Raw genomic sequence first — 14,030 nt, forward strand, 5'->3', positions numbered from 1 at the left:
AGGTTCAGTGAATCTGAAGAGCACAGGTATCACTGAAGTACCTCCAGGACACCTGGATTTCTGTGTGTTGGATTCCAGATGCTCTCAAGCCCACTGAGCAGTAAATCCAACACTTCAGGATGCACCTTGATGCACACAGTGCAGGTGACCTCAGAACACACTCTACTTCCATCTTACACTCTCCTGATAACACTACAGAATGTCTTCAAAGGCATCTACCCTTATTTTAGAAGCATCTAGATTTTCTAAATACAGGACAGTCCACCAGGATGCATTATACAAATTTGGCCCTGGTCAGGCTGCCAAACATCTGGAAATTGTGGAAAAATATCAAAGCAAAACCTTGAACAAAAGTTAAAAAAAGGCAAAAAAAGACATCCCTGAAGGAGCTACGACAATGGTAGGAGTGAGGAGCTCAGCCTATGAGGCCAGGACTGTTGCTGGTGGCACTCAAGAAATGTCAGTCTGGGAATTCTTGCACTAAGGTCCCTGTTGATTCACAAATAAGAATTTTGACAGCGAGCACTAAAGGGAGTTTACTGCACAAATGGTAATTTGCAGAGGAGAAATGCTGGTTTTTAAGCTACCCATGTAGTTGTTCCATTGATTATTCCAATGAGCTACATCATAAAATTCTGAACTCACATCAACAATCAACTCTTTTCAAGTTTCATTATAATGCGTTTATTAAATGCACTGCTAATGAACCAGTGCCTGTTGTAAAACAACCTTTGAAAAAAACTAAAAGAGATGTCCACAGGACACTTCCACATATGAACTCATAGAAACAGGAGCTGATTGGGTTTTCCACTAAGAATTAAACATACTATATCTCTCATTTGAAGACAAAATTAAAGTTAATACCCGTCATCCTCTGTGGTATTTTCTGGAAGCTCAAATAATTCCACCGGTCCTTTTTGTTCTTCCTCTTTCAATCTCTCTTTTCCAAACTCTGAAGGATAAATCTACAAATACAACACAAAACTAAAATTTTAACTGTGGTGTAATGTACACTAACTAAGGGAAAAAAAAAAAAAGTATCTCCAGGCTTTTACACTTTACAGATTTTATTTAAGACCAGTAAAGGGATCAATTCCATAAACCTTAATATCCTCCTAATTTTAATGTAGGGAAAAGACAGTAGAATAACCAAACTGCCTGCTAGGAATTTTGAGGCAGATGAAGAACAACAGGAGCCATGACTTTGTTCATTGTACTGTGGCCCTTTTCAGAAAGAGGTATCTGATTATAATTTCTCACAGAGCTTAAGCAGACACTAAAAATGGAAAAATGTAACTTAATTGGTCAGAATACAGTCAATTTATTAGTAAGGTCTAAGGCTGGGTTTTAGGTCCAAGGTTGGGTTATCTGCCACTAGAACTGAGAACTTCAGTATTAGTCTCAGGAAACCAGCACTGTGAGAGCCTCACCAACATGAGAAGTCAATGGCTTTGGCCTCTAACTCTGCCAAACACATGCTTGTTACAGCAAGTTAAATTGAAACACAGACTGTCTTTAAGCACATGAATATTTCTTTCCATTCTCCACAGCACTGTCCTACTTATTTTGTAGTCTATTTTTTTTAACAGTAAAAGTCAGTACTCCTTTTAGAAACCAGGTCTTACCTTAACAGAAAACACTGTTCCTCCTTTGGGTGTGAAAGAATTAAATAGAGCCAGCAAATCCTTAGCCTTCAACCTATCCCAATCCATATTACAAACTGCCAATCTGCTTGTAATCTGATAGGAAAGAACATAAAAGTCATAGGTTTAATTGTTGACTGTTGTGGGGAATACACAATTCTCCAGCAGACATCAGTGGTAAAAATCAAAGTCAGCAATAAACTTTGCTGAAAAAAATAAAAGCAGCATTGTCATCATGACTTTTTATCACTTACACTAGCAAAGCTGAGAAGTAGCAATTACCAGAGCACATAAAAAAGGACATAAATAGTGAAACACTACAGAACAGATTGCTCCAATCACAGATTTAGAACTGCAGCAACAACATAATTGCTTATGATTTCGTTATCATCAAACATTTTTAGTCTCAGGAGTAACCACTATGGTGACACTATGGTGACAGCACTAGACTACTGTGATTTCTTACACAGATTGTGCTAGTTGTAAAATCCTATTTCACTGTCTTATGATGCCTTAATTTCTTAAAGTGTGAGTTAAATAACTAAATTTTTGAAAAGTGAAAAAAAAAATCAGTAATGAACAAAAGCAGTACTATTTAAATTCTGGAATTTTTTAAAACCTCGATTTTGTTTGTCCTTTCACCTTTCCATAGGTATAGATAAGTGTGCTTAGGGGAAGAGGAGATACCAGTGAAAACTACAAGTTTCATCATCAGACAAATTCATCATCACTTCCATTCTCTCACTAAATGGCTGAAAAACCTAATGAAAAATACTTTCACAAACTGTTCCACAGATGACGGTCTACAATGAACTCTTAACATTTCTGAGTTTGTCATGTAGCAACTTTTCACATGGAAAAGTATTGTTACCTCATCTCCACGAGGGGCATCTTTATCCAGCTCGCGCCATGAGTGCTCAATTTCTGGCTCCTTTGGAAACAGCTCATTCAAATCCTCATCATCCTCTGAGCTCGTTTCAATATTCCCCATGCCTCTGGCTAGATCAGGCCCACTGTCACTTTCTTCATCATCTTCTGAATCACTATCATCTTCACTCATTTCTCCATCATCTTCTGGCTCCTCTTCCTCACCTGTTTCTCCACCATCTTCTGATTCCTCTTCTGACTCTGCATCCTCATTTGCAGAGCTTTCTCCCTCTAACTGTGTTTTACATTTTACACTTTCGTCACAGATGTCTGAGCACAGAAAGATAAACATTAGATACATTTTTATGTTAGAATTACATGTGACACTTTGCAAAAAGGAAAACTTTAGGGCTTTTTCATACCTATTTACAGGACTCCTGAAAGGTGTAATGATGCAGGAGCCAATAACAGAAAACAACAGCATTGCCTCTTTCGCTTGTCGGATCTAATCTAATTTAATTACTCTTTAAGCCTAAAATTGTATTATCAGTCTCAACTGTGATTAAATATTCTGCTATTTTATTTATATTACAGAACCAACAGGTAGAAATCTATTTCATAATGGAGGCTATACACATGCACGAGCAATACAAATAAAAGTTTTTCTTCAAGTTACCTGTTCTTTCTAGTCCCCTCAAATATTAATGGCTCAATGCTGCCATGTTTACAATTTCAGTCCACAAGCTGTAATGTGCCCTCATGGTATCAGTTCATATTTGTTCAATTTGATAAATACAGCAGTTTATATGCTGTTATAAATCTTACTTTCATAACTAACCAACAGTTTCAGCGCCAACAACTGAAAGGATGGGGATGTTCACAATCTTACAGAAGAATAAGAACCAATCCTATACAGAGCTGAATCCTTCAGCAGCACTGAGTCAGTCAGGTATTTTATAACTAGTCTTGAAAGATAAAACAAAACCATCGACACTCAAACACAGCTGAATTCTCCTTGTTATTTGAACAACTGACCTGATTCTTTTATTTTCCCTCCGAGGGAGTGATCCCTCCTGGGAGCTTTGACTGACTTAGTGACACTTGCTTGTGACGACTCTTCCTTGTTTTGAGATGAAATGGATCTTCCCCCTGACACACATCCTTGCTTGTTTTCCCCTTTGGGTAAAAGACCCTTGTTCCCCCGAGAGCAATCAATTTCCAGTGCAGGTTTCTGCGAGTCCTCTTTCAAGCTGAACTTAGATTTACTTTTTTGTCCTTCTTTTTTAAGGTCATTTAGTTTACTCACTGCTTCACATGTTTGGTCCACCCCTTGTTGGGATTTTTTGCTCTCCTCCTTTGGAAGGCTACCAGCAAGGGCCTTTGCAGAATCTGCTTCTCCTTTACCTTTAGCTTTCTTTTTCTTTTTTTTCTTTACCATGTGCTCTTTACTATCACTTTCTGAAAGATCAGAGTCAGATTCTGACAAGGCATAAAACTTCCTGAGGTTCTCTGAAGAGGTGTAGTTAACAGGGCGACCCCTTTTATCCACTGTGTATCTCAGCTTGAACTTCTTGTCATGGAACATTGCTCGGAATCGCTTGTCAATCTTGACTTTCCGTTCCTTTTCAGGCATCTCCCAAAACCTGGGATCCCTTGCCACACAGCTGAACCTGCCATCACTCAGTATTTCCTCCTGGGATGACATTTTCGATGCCGTTGAAAACTTGGACATCTACAATATGGAAAAAAACCAAAAATTGCAGATTTAAAAAAGCCTCAATCAATTAACATAGATTTAGATACGTAACTGGAAAAAAACAAGGATTAAACAAAGTTGGATTTCTAGCCTGTACCTAAAAAGTTCTTTCCAAAAGCATATATGGCAATTTCATAGCATCACACACCATCTGGTTGGAAGGGACCTCAGAGATCAGCTGGCCCAACATTTCTTGGCAAAAGCATTGTATATACAAGCTGGAGCAGCACTCTATCCAGCCAAATCTTGTAAGGGAGAATCCACCACTTCCCTAGGGAGATTATTCCAGTGGTTGAATGTTCTAATTGAGGAAAATTTTCCTCTTGTATCTAAATGGAATCTCTCCAGGAACAAGTTGTACCTATTACCCCTTGTCTTTTGCTTGAGATTTCTTGTAAAAACAGTCTCCATCTTCTCTGTAGCCTTTTAAACACTGGAACATGAGGATAAGGTCTCTTCTGAGCCTTCTTCCCTCAAGGTAGAACAAACCCAGCTCTCTCTGCCTTTCCTCACATGGTAGCTTCCCAGTCCTCTGGCCACCCTTCTGGCCCTTCTCTGGACCCTCTCCAGCCCGTCCACATCGTTTTTGTATGGCAGGAACCAAAACTGAACACAGAATTCCAGATGTGACCTGACAAGCACCAAGTGGGATAATGACTCCCTTATCTCTGCTGGTGACATCTAGCTGATAGAACCCAGCAACTTGTTGGTTTTGATGCAGCAGCAGATTTAACAAGGCACAAATAATCCTGTACTTGCCACAGTCTCAGCCACAAATCTTAGCTCTGTCAGCTGTGCTGGCAGCCCAGAAATCCCCTGTGCCCTTAGCTGTGTCCAAAGCTCCATGGACAACAGGTGAGGAAGGGAATTCAGCCCCTCTACTCTGCTCAGGTGAGAGCCCACCTGAAGTGCTGCGTCCAGATATGGGGTCCAAACACAGGAAGAACATGGAGCTGTTGGAGCAAGTCAAGAGAGCCCCAAGATAATTAGAGGAATGGAATTCCTCTCCCATGAGAGAGGACTGAGAAAATTGAAATTTTTCAGCCTGGAAGAAGGCTTCAGGAAACCTAATTGTGGCCTTTCAGTATCTGAAGGGAGCCTACAAGAAAGATAGAGAAAAACTACTTACAAGGGCCTGAAGTAACAGGACAAAGGAGAATGGCTTCAGCCTATTAGAATGTAGGTTTGGATTACACAAGAGAAAAGAATTCTTCCCTGTGAGCGCGGTGAGGGACGGGTACAGGTTTCCCGGAGAAGCTATAGAGGCCCCATCCCTGGAAGTATTCATGGCCAGGCTGGGTAGGGCTCTGAGCAACCTGGTCAGGAGGAGAGTGTCCCTGCCCATAGGAGAGGGTTTCGAACGAGACTGTCTTTAAGATCCCTTTCAACCCAGGCCATTCTACGATACCGGATACACCTGGGCTGCAGACACATCCCTCCATGACTCCCCACCATACCCGCGCACGCTTCGACGAGATTAACCCGGTGCCCACCGCAGCTCTAGCCCCCGCACCCGCTCCGTCCCCAACCCCAGTGACGAAGGCGGCCGCCGGGAGGAGCCCCGAGGACGCTCCGCTTCCACCGACCGTGCCCAGCACCCTCCGGTCCCGCACGCCGCACGCCGCACACCACTTCCGGTGGCGCTACGGCGGCTGCGGTGGGACATAGCTTCAACCGTCCGCTAGCGCGTGCGCAGAGGTGTGCGCGAGGCCGAGCAGATGGGGAGCCTGGCCCGGCCGGTGCTGGGCGTGCGGTGGTGCCGCCGGCTCTGGGCGCTGCCGGCAAGGACCGCTGCCGCTTCGCCGCCTTCTCCCTCCGGAGCCTCGCCGGGCTCGGGCTCGGGCTCGCTGAACCCCTTCGACCGCCGTCTGAAGCGGAAGCAGAAGAACTGGGCGGCGCTGCAGGCCGAGCCCACCAAATGCGATTACCTGCGGGAGGAGGTGCGGGGCCCGGGGTGCTGGCGGGGTCACCTCGAGTGCTCTGGGCAGTTCTGGGCCCCGCAGCTCAGGGACGATATTGAGGAGCTAGAGCGGGTCCAGAGAAGGGCAGCGGGGCTAGTGCGCAAGGTCTCTGAGGGAACTGGGGTGTTCAGCCTCGAGAAAAGAAGACTCAGCGGTCGCCTTATCGCTCTCTACAACACCCTGGATGGAGGATGTAGCCAGGTGGAGGTCGGTCTCTTTTCTTAGGCTGCTAGCGACGGAATAAAAGGACATCGTCTCAAGCTGTGCTAGGAGGAGTTTAGGTTAGACGTTAGGAATTTATTCTCAGAAAAGAGTGATAAGACATTGGAATGGGCTGCCCAGGAAGGTGGTGAGTCCCTAGAGATGTTTAAGGAAAGACTGGACGTGGCCATGGTTTAGTTGACAAGGTGCTGTCCACTAATAGGTTGTACCTGATGATCTCAGAGGTCTTTTCCACCCTCCTTGATCCTGCGGTTCTGACCGCCGGCTCTCCCATCAGGTCGGCGGCAGGATCGCGGACCGGGTGTTTGACATCACCAGGTGAGCCCCACCGTGTCCCGTGCCCTCCCCTCATTCCCAGGGGTTGGGACTGCCGGATGCCGAGCGCCTTTCCCCGAGGTACCACAAAAGGATGCTCCTTGGGCTGAGTTTAATAAGGCCCTTAGAGATTAGCAGGTGAAACTTAATATAGTCTAAAATTGAAAATATTTTAAGACTCGGTCACGTTCTGTATTGCTAATCTTGTCCTTTAGAACTTTTCCTCTCGCTTTGGATCTTGGCTCTGGAAGAGGTTACATAGCTCAGCACTTAACCAAGGTACTGTCTTTTCATACTTAAAAGTGTCTCTAGGAAGTTCATATATGTCCCTCCCTCCCTTTCAAATAGGTCTCAGTTACAGCTTAAAACAATCATTTGAGTCTTGGTGAGGTAAATCTTCCCACCTTATACCTGTAGTTATAGTTCAAAGCTGTGTGTTGTGCAGGCTATTCTTAGTTTATTGCCACTGAAAACTGGACAAATGGCAGTGCAAGGGAAGTTATCTAACAGTTAACTTCTAGTTTTTCTTAGGAGTATGCAGATTTTTAGTGAGTGTATTGGCCCCAGTTAGCTGTTAAAGAGAAGTCATTATGGAGACTTTGAAGCCATTAACAGTTTACCCCTCCTGAACACCCTTTAATTATAAAGGTGCTTCCTTGGCTGTTGATTAATGGTTCATATAGAGCTAAACTTATGCCTAAAATTGTGCCTAGAATGTGTTTGCTTTCACCAGTTCTGCCTCAGCTGTTCTCCCTGGGAGCAGGTGCCACACTGGGTGGGGAAATGTGCTTTCTGCTTTATATAAAGATTTTATCAAGAGTGGAAGAAATTCTAACTTTTTTTTAATAGGTGTATGTGCCAAAAATTTGTCTGTTTATAAAATAATTTACGTTAAATAGACTTCTAAAATTTTATTTCAGGAAACAGTTGAAAAACTTATTCAAGTTGATATCGCAGAGAATACTTTAGTAAGTAGGTTTTTGAATGCTAAAGTGCTTCAATACTGTAATACAGGAAAGCAAAAGAAGTGAGTTTCTGATAAGCTGTTTTACTTCCAACCCAACATTAGAAAAATGCTGCAGAATCTGAAATCCCGACGGTCAGGGTTGTAGCTGATGAGGAATTCCTTCCTTTCAAGGAAGATACATTTGATCTTGTTGTCAGCAGCTTAAGGTACGTATTAACAATTTATTTTGTGTTAAAGTTGTTAATAATGTTTTCAGAGTAGCTTTAAGAAAGGAAACCCAACAGAGATTACTAGTCTGTTAAAAAGTAATAACAAATACACTTGCATAGTTAATATGAGCATGCATTAGGAAAAACTGCTGTTCTGGCGATTCTTCCTGTTTTGTTTGTTTAATTTCCTTCAAAACTTGGAACTTCTCTGGAAGTTCCTGCATTTTGATGATCTAGTCTCCAGGACTTGCATTTTCTCTCCAAAAATGAAAAAAAAGAAAGCACAATGTGGATGTGCTTCTCTTCTTGTTTGGTATCAGTTTGAAGCAGGTGTTTCAGCATTGTTGCACCTTGAGAAACCACTTTGTGGTTTTGGCTCCTGAAACTTACTTAGCTAATTAAATAGTTAGTGGCATTCCCTAAATTTGTTTTAATCTGAAGTTATAAAATATACACTTCTGTTATTTCAGTTTACATTGGGTGAACAACCTTCCTAAAGCTTTCAGAGAGGTAAGAAGTTGTTTTTTAATAATCTTAAGTCAGCACTTGCCATTACTTGCATTAAGAGCGCACTCTATTTCCGCATCTTTAAGTAAGAGGCACACAATTCATGTTGCACACAAGTATTTTTGGCAATACTTCTGGCTGTTTGAGGAGCATTAGTTGATATTGCTACTAATTTACTCCCAAAAAATAAATTTTGAATAAACAACTGAAGCACCATATTTGTACAGTATTTTGGATTCTCCACAGCTGAGATCGTGGTAACTAATGTTAGCTGAGGCAGTGCTATTGATTTTTATTGTTAGCTTTTGCTATACATAGTACGTACTTGTAGTACAATACTTCTCCAGAACTGCTTTATGGAGCTTGACTTATTTTTATGTCTCAGCTGTTTATTTTGAAATACAGCTTTGATCAAAGGTTTTTGATTTTGAGATGAAGCAAATAATTGTTGAGGACAGAAAATTTATTTTCACTAACAGTTTCAGTTATTTTGGATTAGTTCAGCTCTTTCTTGCAGGTATAAACTTTATTCAAATCAAAAACATGGAGCAAGAACAAGGAACATGTTAACCAGTTTGCTTTTTCCCATTTATTTCTAATTGATCAGTCATTGCAGTGCTGTTCTATCACCTGTTGGTAGGCATAGGACTACCCTACTGTTACTGAAATAATAAAAATCAATTGAAATGCATTCAGTACTTATAAAAACAACTTGAAAAGAAATATACAGTTTTCACTGGAATTTAAGTATTCTATAGAGTCCCAAATACTTTCTCCCACAGTAAATATAACTGGCACAATGGGGAGGGAGCTGGGCTTCTTGGCCAATTTTCATGATTTCCTGTGTTGGTACCACTGTCCTTAACTAATGGAAACCGCCTAATTTTCTTTCCTGTCAATTAAAGGCTTTTTTACTAGCACAGAAAAGGTAGCTTGATTAATACTTAATTTAAAAACTACTGAAAATATTTATTTTCAAAAGTGTTGGCATGCTTGCTGTCTTGTTAGCCTGGTTATATAATCAGGCTCTTCTGGATGCCTAAACCAGGGATGATTTCCAACTCTTTAAAGAAACAAGAAAGCATGAATTTATTGGCTTCTCACTAGGAAGGGGGCTAGAACTTAGATGACCAGAAAGCAGCTTGTCAGCCTTGGTGTTTGAGTTAGGAGATTGCTATTTGGGCAAGTTAATAATAAGTAATTGTTCACATAATAAAAATGGCATTACTCTATTGTCTCAGAAGTGCAGAGATTGCTACTGGAAACTAAAGCCTCCCTTTCTCTTAAGCCATTAGAAAGTGTTGTTGCTGCTCTCAGAAAGTAAAAGTAAATAACATTCTTACCTTAATCTACCCTCCTTGTAGAAGTAAGTCAATTAAGAATACTGTTTTAGGAGTATTCTGCTGAAAATAGTTTTACCCTCCATGTCTGTGGCTTGTTCCATGTTTCCTGACTGTGTAATTTCTGAGGATTTGCACTTAAAAATAGAAAAGAGTCTCTGTTCGGCCAGAGTATTCATTGTGTCACAGCTTGCCCTGCGGAATACAGTCAATACTGTAAGTCATCATTAAAGGTCTGTCACAACTCTTAGAGTGGTTGCTTTTGAGTTCATTAAAATAAAAAGCCTAAGAACTTCACAAAGCCAAGCCATGCCCTGTCTGTGCCTTGCAGATCCACCAGGTGCTGAAGCCAGATGGGGTATTCATCGGGGCCATATTTGGGGGGGACACTCTGTATGAGCTGCGCTGCTCCCTGCAGTTGGCTGAGCTGGAGAGGGAAGGGGGCTTCTCTCCTCACGTGTCACCCTTCACTGCCGTCGCCGATCTGGGACGTCTGCTCTCCAGGGCTGGCTTTAACACCCTCACTGTGGTAATTATAAGTAAGAGAATCATCAGATAGAGCAATCCAGAACATCAGAGCTGCTGAAAAATTGCAGTAATTATGCTGAGACAGACTGGACTGACACCATAATCAGTCCTTTATTAAAACTATTCATGCCTTCTTTCAGTTGACTTCTCTCAGGCAACTCTGACTCCTTCCCTCACAGGCAGCTCCACCCAGCTCTGACTCCTTCTCTCTTCTCTGCAAGTTTCCTTCTTCATGACTGGCTAAACCCTAAGCTGTTCCTTAACCAGCCACCTAATCCTGTCTGTCCTTCACACAACATCTTACCTTATCTGTCCCTTGCATGACCACGTGTCCCTTCCTCCTCACAGCACAGCCAGCAGACTCCATCCTGAGCTCCAGCAGACTCTCGATCTCAAGCTCTAACTCAAACTGCAGTTAATGCCCACTGTACACATGCTTCTATAACACCCAAACTCGTTGGGCAGGCACAGATGTTTCCACTCCTCAGTAGTCAGTACAGCTGTAATTCATCAGGAGTGATTGCCTTCTGTGCTATCCTCAAAACCTGTCTTCCCACAGAATATGAAAAAAATCACTGTTTGCTAATACAGTAATGACACACTGCTTCCTTCTGTGTGTGGTGCACCTCACTGAACAGGCTGCAGAAATAGCCTGGACTGCCACTGGTTTTGGCTTTGTGGTGATTAATGGAACCAACTGAAGTGTATCTTTGGCTTGTGGCCCAGCAGAATTTGGATGGTTTTCTTGGAGAAATGTCAGAGAATGTTAGACCTGCATGAAAAAATTATAGACACTTGTTCTTTCTTCTAAAACCAAGAAGAAAGTAATAGCATTTAAATTAAAATTTGACTGCATTTGGGCTACTAAGCAAAACTTTTTAAAATGTTAAAATAGTACATGCTTCCTAGAACTACGTAATTGGAGCAGAAGAGGCAGATGATTAGAATTGTAGAATGGTTTGGGTTGGAAGGGACCTTAAAAATCATCAAATTTCAACCCTCCTGCCATGGGCAGGGAGTAGTTTGGTAGTACAGCAAGGTTGAAATAATGCTTTTGGTTTAGCTTGATATGCTCTAAAACTGAACTTCTTAATTCTTCTAGGATACTGATGAAATCCAAGTGAACTACCCAGGGTTATTTGAGGTTATGGAAGACTTACAAGGCAAGTATATTCTTTGTGGAAACACAGATGTTTTCTCTACCAGTGGAGCAGACACAGAAGTTTTACTGTGTGTTTCTTCACTCCAAATCAGAGTCATGTGGGTTAGGAAGAACCTTTAGAGGCCATCTAATCCAACTCCCTGCAGTGAGCAGGGACATCTTGAACTAGATTAGGTTACTCAGAGCACTGTCCGACCTGGTCTTGGAATGTTCACCATCTTCATCACAAAAAATTTCTTTCTTACAAAAATACAAATCTTATTGCAACAGAGGAAGCATTAGGTTTTTTTTTCCTGCTACCTGGTGAGTCAGGAGATTATGCCTGTCAGGAGATTTGTGTTGGGAAGCACAAGAGATTTGCTGCTTCATGGTCTGCTGTGAATGTTCTGTTTCCCTGGGGTTCCCGTTCTCCATGAGCCTTTTCATTGTAAGGTGCAGAAAAGCCCTTAAAGGGAGACAGAACCAGTATCCCACACTGACTTCCTGTGAGCCTTTCTAATTACCAGGGCAATCAGCAAACTGCTTTTGGATGACAATAAATGTATCCTTAATTTGGAGTCTGCTGATGAACAGCAAACAGTTGAGTAAGGATTTATTTAATATTCTGATTGCATTTGTCATGGATTGTAAAGCAATCAATCACATGCAGTCTGTTGTTACTGACAGCAACTCAGGGCATTTCTTACCTGCATTGACTGATGTTTGGAGTAATTCCTTAATGGACAGGCAGCTTTTATTCTGAGCAGAAACATTCAGATGCAGTAAGTGATTTGAAAGATTGGAATTGTTGTCAATTTATTTTGTGTTTTAAATCTCTTGGACTAGTAATTTTAAGTGTTAGCTGTTAAAACAATATGGTCATGTGTCTGAATAAACTCTTTGTGCTCATTCTTAAAATTAGTTATACTTAAAAGCATAAATGCTTGAAGACTCAGGCTGAAGAAGTAGTAATTTGAAATGATTCCTAGCAATGCAAACTGTAAATTGCAAAGCGCAGAAATTGAAAGTTTTGGGTTCTTACACACGAGAAACTCACCCAATGATCTGTGGTATGTGCTCTCTTACAGTGAAGTGCAGAGGATTCTGTACTCAACCCTGGTTTAGTAAGAGTCTGTCCTTAGTGCATGACACTTAACTCATGGCATGTGCTATATCTTCTTTTTTTTAAAGCTAAAACATATTTTTAGGTATGGGGGAGAGTAATTGCTCTTGGAATAGAAAACCTCTGCTACACAGGGAGACAATGCTGGCAGCTGCTGCAATATACCAAGGTCAGTATTTGAGAGGCAATGAGATAATCTAAAATTACTCTAAGAACATTTCTTCTGTGTCTTTTTCTATTACCTTTGTGTAAAAAAAAACTCAAAAAACAAAGCAAAACCAAAAACCCCAAGTACAGCAGAGCAAAATGCCATTATCATAAGCTATTTTTAGCCTTAATTATAATGCCAGGATTTGAGCTATATTGATGCACCAGTGTGAGGTATTTTTATTGCCCCAAATCTTTCACCAAGAGTCATTGTAATGAGTATGTCTAGCTTAGTTCTGATGTTCTGAGAACTGAGTGTTTCCTAGAGCTGATAGTCTGTACCTTTTCTCTCTCCCTGCCCTAACAGAAATGTATGGAAACAGCGATGGCTCAGTACCTGCCACGTTTCAGATCTTCTACATGATTGGCTGGAAGTACCATGAGTCACAGGTAATGTGAAGCTTCTGTTTTCTCCTTGAAGTACTATTTAAGTAAGTGATGTTTTTTTAAAGCTTTTTACTAAACATTTTAATTTAAAATTAGCCCTATATGTATTTTTTTTCTTCTTTTTTTTTCTTTTCTTTAGGCAAAACCAGCCCAGCGAGGTTCTGCCACAGTTTCATTTGGCGATCTGGCAAAAATAGAAGGACTTCTTAAAAGAGGAAAAAAATAGTTATTCATCAGATAATTATCTTGAAACTTCTATAAAAGTTTTAATTACAGACAGTCTTCACTTGTCCTCAATTAGTGATGACATCCTGAAATGATAATAAAGTACGCACAGTAGAGATTTTTGTACTGTGCTACAGCATCATCTGTGTGAAATGGTGTTAATTTTTTTGTTTCTAGGTAAAGATTTGAGCAGTTTGCTCTCTGAAGTCTGAGAGAGCAGTTCAACTCTCTAATTTTTATTAAATTTACTTTTTTAAAAAAATGTCTCTTCCAGCATGTCAGTATCAAAGGGTGCTCCAGGTATGGTTTACTTGTCTTGAATGTATTTTTTAATTATTTCTCAAGGATGGTCGATCATAATAAATAATATTGTGCTATAAAAATAAAGAATGATATCAGGTATATTTATGAGACATCCTATAAGAGAAACTACCAGCAAATACAAAGATATAAATTATTATGTTTTTTAGGAATTGGAAAGTATGAGTAAAAAGTTACTGTAAGTTGTTGTTTGAGATTTGGATATTTATACTTTGTCTAAATGTTGGTTGAAAATTACATTTACAGATTACTTTCTACTTTGCTATGTAAGAGGCTAAAGAGCAAGATGAGCAATTTTCCCTTTAGCTGTG

At 40.8% G+C, this 14,030-nt stretch overlaps 2 protein-coding genes across 4 annotated transcripts in view; one reads left to right on the forward strand and one right to left on the reverse strand.

Annotated features, from left to right (window-relative positions):
• Positions 1-5,872, reverse strand: part of ESF1 (ESF1 nucleolar pre-rRNA processing protein homolog) — a 32,349-nt gene extending 26,477 nt beyond the window's left edge. The window contains exons 1-5 of the mRNA XM_062489393.1: positions 5,853-5,872; positions 3,546-4,242; positions 2,515-2,840; positions 1,626-1,739; positions 865-965 (exon numbers count right to left, since the gene is read on the reverse strand). Coding sequence (XP_062345377.1) covers positions 865-965; positions 1,626-1,739; positions 2,515-2,840; positions 3,546-4,242 — 1,238 coding nt within the window. The 5' untranslated portion in view covers positions 5,853-5,872. The remainder of the gene's footprint in view (positions 1-864; positions 966-1,625; positions 1,740-2,514; positions 2,841-3,545; positions 4,243-5,852) is intronic.
• An 88-nt stretch (positions 5,873-5,960) lies between these two features.
• NDUFAF5 (NADH:ubiquinone oxidoreductase complex assembly factor 5) lies at positions 5,961-13,825 on the forward strand. 3 transcript variants are annotated; one of them, XM_062490568.1, is made up of 11 exons: positions 5,961-6,206; positions 6,727-6,767; positions 6,980-7,043; positions 7,685-7,732; positions 7,834-7,937; positions 8,411-8,450; positions 10,119-10,316; positions 11,418-11,478; positions 12,665-12,748; positions 13,094-13,176; positions 13,313-13,825. In XM_062490568.1, the coding sequence occupies exons 1-11, from the start codon at positions 5,985-5,987 to the stop codon at positions 13,397-13,399; spliced, it is 1,032 nt and encodes a 343-aa protein (XP_062346552.1). In that variant the 5' UTR covers positions 5,961-5,984; the 3' UTR covers positions 13,400-13,825. The 3 variants fall into 3 exon arrangements, with proteins under 3 accessions (XP_062346552.1, XP_062346550.1, XP_062346551.1); XM_062490566.1 differs by having other exon boundaries at positions 5,984-6,206; positions 7,664-7,732; XM_062490567.1 differs by lacking the exon at positions 7,834-7,937 and having other exon boundaries at positions 5,984-6,206; positions 6,980-7,048; positions 7,664-7,732.
• The last annotated feature ends 205 nt before the right edge of the window (positions 13,826-14,030 follow it).

Source organism: Cinclus cinclus, chromosome 3 (assembly GCF_963662255.1).
Source record: "Cinclus cinclus chromosome 3, bCinCin1.1, whole genome shotgun sequence".
NCBI classification, from domain to species: Eukaryota; Metazoa; Chordata; class Aves; order Passeriformes; family Cinclidae; genus Cinclus; species Cinclus cinclus.